We start from the raw sequence: 6,136 nt of genomic DNA, 5'->3' as shown, positions 1-6,136 counted from the left end.
TCTGTAAAATGACAAAAATACCCCTGAAATGCAAAAGACCCAAAAATGTAATCAATCTCAGGAATGATTGGATATCCTCAAGCTCTGAAAGGACTGAAATAACGGTAAGCATTGAAATAACTAAAATACCCTTATGGCATAAATACCACTTGAATGCTCATTCGTCTCCTCAAGTTTCGATCTATGATAATTCTAGAAGTATTCGGCTCATCTCAATGCTAGAGAGCATTCGATATTAAGAAGTGGATATTTTTGTGAGATAAGTCAACCACGAATACCAAAATGACTTTATTAAATGACCAAAGTGAACTGAACAGAAGTACAACATGTATCCGAAACTCAGAAGTGCCTAAATTACTCGGGAAGACTCTGAATTAACTGGATGGATTTGACTACTAAATGAACTATAACCTTAATGACTGAGAATTTAGTAAGTGATTGGATGAGTCTGGGAACACCAATGAACTTCCATCATGTACGGTCCATATAGGTTAAGAACCAAGAATTAGATACGTCGATAATTCTTGATATTGTAGCAATATGGAAAAGAAATAAAGATTATTGGGATATATGTTCGCTTCCTTAAGATATATTCAACGATGATTCTGAAGATGATCTATGGACAAGAATTGTTGGTATTAAAGAGTGAATATACTGGAAGGGCAATGAATTGACTAGTCGACCGGCATCAGTTCTGGGAGTGTTCAGCTCGAGTTGTTCAATAATCTGATCGAATGACATAGATGGTAAGTGCCCTGAATCTTTGTTTCTTCTTTATCAGCTCAAATCACTCTGGTCATACCTGAACACTTTCTTGATGCACATGAAACATAGTGAGCTTTTAAAGTATTAACCTTAAATGTCTGATTAGATTGGTTAGTAATCAATTCTCTTCCATAGGACCCCGTTCCTGGAATCCGATCAAATTACACAAGTTTCAGGTTATCCATACTGATAACTACAAAATGCCTCGAAAAAAAATACTTGGATCCCCTAGTGTGTTCCATATGTACTACATGATGATTTTATATGTTTTAATATGAGTTTTCACTAAAGTATTGATTTACTGGTTTATGAACCATGTCAACGTGATATGTGATCTCCGATTAGGTTTTCATCGAAAAATATTAATTTCTCCTGATTTATGGAATCATGGAAACTATCGATTTATGAACCATGGTTTTATGTTTTACTGGTTATACTTGAATTGATTTATTGGGATATTATATGGGTAGACTGGAAGTACAACTCTGATCAAGCTGGTAATTTCTTACGGACCTAAGGTGATCTTTGGGTAGGCTCTCAGGCCCCAAGGTATTCCCTTTAAGTTAATCATGGGACTACTTATGGCGTGCGGGTGGAGGGCAGTCATATGGTTTACTTCATGGTTACACTGATGAGATTTACTGGATCACGATCCAGATATTACGAATTACAGTTAAAACTGCTTTCTATTGGATTTTTATATGGATAAGATTCTGGAGTATGGAGGCACATCCCTGATCCAACTGGTAAGACCTTACAGACATGATGATACCCTTGGGTAGGCCCCAAGGCATATCTTAGGTTGGCTCCCTTTGTTGTGTGCTTAGGATAAGCCCTACGGATACAGTTTTGGGGAACTGCATAATGGAGTTTGGTTAGAGGGTTCCACTATGGTTTTAAAAGATTTATATATTTTCACTGGTTTTGATTGGAATACACTAGACATCCTATACGATCTCTTGAAAACGTGATACTATGAACGCTTCTTATGAACTGAGATCTTCATGGCTTTTACTCGATGATCTACTAGTGGAACCCCAAATTATCATGAAAACTAGTATATGTCTATCATGAAAACTAGTATATGTCTGATTCAATAAGGAAATTATATGGCTTTCCATTTATGTCTTGTACCATCAACTGGTAGTATTGTATTACTGAGCTTCCCAAAGCTCACTCTGTTACTCACATTTTCAGGTTAAAAGAATCGTACCAGTGCATCTATCAACATCAGTAAGGAAGTTCTTTCGGCGTTGCTTGCAGAGTATGGTACATGTGATTAGGGGCTTGTAGGTTGTATTTTGTTTATATATATGTCTGAAAATCTGTTTTATTTCTGAGTACTGATAAATTATTTTATGAGTTTACATGTTTTTATAAAAGTTTTAAAATTTTCACTATTTTTACGGTGGGTCGCTCCGAATGTGGCACCCCGGATCGGATCGGGTTCTGAGGAGGTTACAAAAACTCTCTTGTTTCCAACCCTAATTAAATACTGGAAAACTAGGGAAATTAAGCTCAGCCCACTAATTCTTTCAGCCATTTGTAATTTTTGGAATTCTTCAATGTACTCTTCTATTTCTCAACAAGTATGGTAGTGTAAGTGGGTATATTGTTTTAATTAGTATGCAATGATTACAAGATATTATACGTTCAGAATCTCTTTTAGTTATTGATAACATGTATACACCTTGCAGTCTGCAGACACAACTATTCTAATCCGAAACCTTTAGAGAGAATAATACTCATTTTTACTACTGAAGTCGTTCAATAGATTCAAGTGTACTTAATTTTTAAATATATGAAATTGTTGGCTTGGATTGTTTTTATCTAGACAAAACCTTAAATAATGAGGCCATTAGCCCAACACTTACTCTTATCAAGCCTATGATTCCATGTAAGCCCAAATCAACGGTAAAATGAACCCATTTGTTTTTTCTCCACAAAAATTATAAAACCCTAGGGTTTTGCTCTTCTTCTCTCCACTTCCTCTCTTCCTCCAAGTGCCTATCAAAACTGTCACCATGGTCGGTTTCTTTCGAATTCTGTCCCCCTCCCCTTTTTTATCCTTTTGAAGAGCTAATTTCTATTCCGTTTATTTCTTGACTGCTGCTAATTTTATTGTTTAATTGTGTTTAGCCGCAAGGTGATTACATAGATCTACACAGAAAGAGGCATGGTTATCGCCATGACTTCTTCGAGAAGAAGCGTAAGAAGGAAGCTCGTCAAGTACACGAACGTTCTGCTAAGGCTCAAAAGGTCTTTGATTTTTTTCTTCTTCTCCCATTCTCCCCTGTTTTTAGTTATTTTGCTTTCATTTTTTCCCTTGGAATTTTATGAGCTGATAGATTTGTCTTCGTTACATTGTTATGGCAGGCCCTTGGTATCAAGGGTAAGATGATTGCCAAGAAAAATTATGCTGAGAAGGCCCTAATGAAGAAAACGTGAGTCTTTTGTTATCTTCTTTTTCCAGTATTGGTTTTACTACAATTAGGGCTTCATAGAAATGATGTCCCATTTTGCACCGGAAGGTGTTAATGTTATTTGTTTCTTTTTACTATCTTATTAGCTGATTGAATTTGAATAAATTGGTTAATTCGTAGTAATAATTCCCATGGTGGACATATTGTCTTTTGTTAAATTGATGTCTTATTCATGCCACTTATTAGGTTAACATGGGGTTTTCCCCATTTTCTTAATGTTGCCCATAATTTTAGATTTTCTTTAGTGAGTTGGCACTCGGTTGTTAATGCATTTATTTCTTTTGGGATATAGCTAAGTTGCATTTATGGTTGGCTATGTTACTTGGCCTTGTGTATTAGTGTAAGATATGGATAGGTGTGTTCGAGATGTATGTTCAAATTTTACAGTTTTTTCTATTTATTTGGAAGGTCATATCCTTACACCCATGTATATTCAAATATGTTTCGAACATGAATACAAGTACTTAAATTGAAATGAAGAGTCAGAGTAACACGAATGGTGTTCTTCTATGACCGCTTCAAACATCTAGATCAAGTAGTGAAACATACCTCCGGTTTACACGGTTTTGTTTGCATGAAAGAATTAGGAGTCATGAAACAAAACTGACCTCTTGGGAAATTGATTTCTTGCTTTTTTAAGATGAGACCTTGTCTGAAAAAGCTATTGTTGCTTCATCATTCCTGCTTTCCTGTTTATTAATTATAAAATAATTTGGAGTTGTGTTTGCATCGTGTCGACAGATTGGCTATGCACGAGGAATCGTCAACTAGGCGAAAGGTGGATGATGAAGTTCAAGATGGAGCTATTCCTGCCTATCTTATGGATCGTGAAAACACCACACGTGCAAAGGTAAGCTAATAGATGAGGCTATTACATTAGTACCTATATTTATGTCATCAGACATCATGCATATAACATTGTGCTATGCATAGGTTCTTAGCAACACAATAAAGCAAAAGAGGAAAGAGAAAGCTGGAAAATGGGAGGTCCCTATACCCAAGGTAATAAAACTTTAAATCTTTTCTGTTTGTTTAATCTTAATATGTTCTTTCTCAAATTTTCTTATGTACTATGTTCTTAATTTTTCTTGTAACTACAGTTGTTTGACTTCAAGCTTTTGTCCTTCAGGTTAGGCCAGTCGCTGAAGATGAGATGTTTAAGGTCCTCAGGTCTGGTAAAAGAAAAAGTAAGTATGAGTAATTTGCTTATTCCTTTTCTCATATCAACAATTAAAGAAACATGATCTTTGTATCTGGAGTATGGTTGTACAATTTATGAGGATAAACAATGTACTTTTACTAGACTCTGGTTCTTATATGTTAATTTATTCTTGCAGCTAAGCAATGGAAGAGAATGGTTACGAAGTGCACTTTTGTAGGACCTGGTTTTACAAGAAAACCTCCGAAATATGAGCGTTTCATCCGTCCTTCAGGATTGCGGTTTACCAAAGCACATGTTACACACCCTGAGCTCAAGTGTACCTTCAATCTTGACATTATTGGTGTGAAAAAAAATCCCAACGGGCCGATGTATACCTCTCTTGGTGTTATGACGAAAGGAACTATCATCGAGGTAAGTTTTTGTTTTTCCTACAAATTTATTCATCGACTTCTGTTTACTCGGCATCGTCGGTACTCACTCTTTATGCCGAATTCAGGTTAATGTAAGTGAATTGGGTCTGGTCACACCAGCTGGGAAAGTTGTTTGGGGTAAAGTTCCTAATCCTGCATCATGCATGAGGCATCTGTATTATAGTTTTTCTTTATTATTCTACTGCTTATTCGAATTGGTTCTGATGAGTGCAGGAAAATATGCTCAAGTAACAAATAACCCAGAAAATGATGGCTGTATAAATGCAGTTTTGCTCGTCTAAGCGGTTTTACTGAAGACATTTCAAAGAGTTATAGCACTGTTCGAGTAGCATCAACTGTTTGCATGTTAACTTTCCATGATTTTCATTTCATTTCATGTTGTTAGAAGTATCTTACATGTTAAGAACCAAAATATTTTGTTTATTCGTAATGGGGAATTTGAAAATTGAACTATATCAAGTGGTAAAGAAACAAATGGATAGGGAATCACGAAAACCGACAAATAATGGTGGGATCACATTGGCAGCTGCCCACAAGGCTATGGGATTTTGAGCAATTAGGCTCAGCCATTCACATATGGGGTTACCTTCTGAATTGCTTGCTTTCCAATATTTGTCTGCTAGTAAACTTTGAACTTCGATAAATGTGACTAAAGTTTTCTGGATTACTCTAAACTTCGCTGTGTTTTGTATTCAAGCCTAATATAATGTCAAAATGGAGTAAAACTTATGGTTGCATTTTAGTTTAATGTTACTGATGTATTTGAGTAAAGATTGAATCTGGTTTGAAATTCAGTTCAATCTGATTAGGTATGTTTATTTAGTAAAGTTTTCTTCAATTTCGTTGTTAATTTTGAATTTGGATCTGAGTTGGGAGTTTGAATCTATGTTCTTCATTAACAGTAATTAAACATAAGAAAGCTTATTTAGTATCATCGTAAACTTTCATTATAATTTGAGTACTTTCATCAACGGTAAGTGAACTTGCGTAGAAAAAAGTAAAGCTTAATTGAATATTCAAATTAATTTTATATTTTAACCAAAAAATCTCATTAAATCCTTCTAAATAATGCTAATTAATTTTAAATAAAAATATTTAAATTAATTCATCTCAATGCTAATATATATAACCAAATTAAGTATAATTTCAAGTATTTAATTTTACTTGGAAGTCAAATATAAATTGTGTAGTATTTTAAAGTAATCATTATTGTACAATCAAAAGCAAAGTAAAATTAATAGGAAATACACTTTAAATAATAAAAATGGTATAATTATCCTTCTAACCATTTTGAA

At 34.6% G+C, this 6,136-nt stretch overlaps 1 protein-coding gene across 1 annotated transcript; it reads left to right on the top strand.

The window, feature by feature from the left end:
* The first annotated feature begins 2,706 nt into the window (after positions 1-2,706).
* Positions 2,707-5,221, top strand: LOC120200824 (ribosome biogenesis protein NSA2 homolog). The gene is made up of 9 exons (XM_039201573.1): positions 2,707-2,792; positions 2,905-3,024; positions 3,142-3,209; positions 3,990-4,098; positions 4,182-4,250; positions 4,378-4,435; positions 4,586-4,821; positions 4,907-4,958; positions 5,055-5,221. The coding sequence occupies exons 1-9, from the start codon at positions 2,790-2,792 to the stop codon at positions 5,120-5,122; spliced, it is 783 nt and encodes a 260-aa protein (XP_039057504.1). The 5' UTR covers positions 2,707-2,789; the 3' UTR covers positions 5,123-5,221.
* The last annotated feature ends 915 nt before the right edge of the window (positions 5,222-6,136 follow it).

Source organism: Hibiscus syriacus, unplaced genomic scaffold (genome assembly GCF_006381635.1).
Source record: "Hibiscus syriacus cultivar Baekdansim isolate YM2019G1 unplaced genomic scaffold, ASM638163v2 tig00006570_pilon, whole genome shotgun sequence".
NCBI classification, from domain to species: Eukaryota; Viridiplantae; Streptophyta; class Magnoliopsida; order Malvales; family Malvaceae; genus Hibiscus; species Hibiscus syriacus.
Note: the sequence above shows the minus strand (reverse complement) of the source record. Positions and strands in the feature narration are given on the sequence as shown.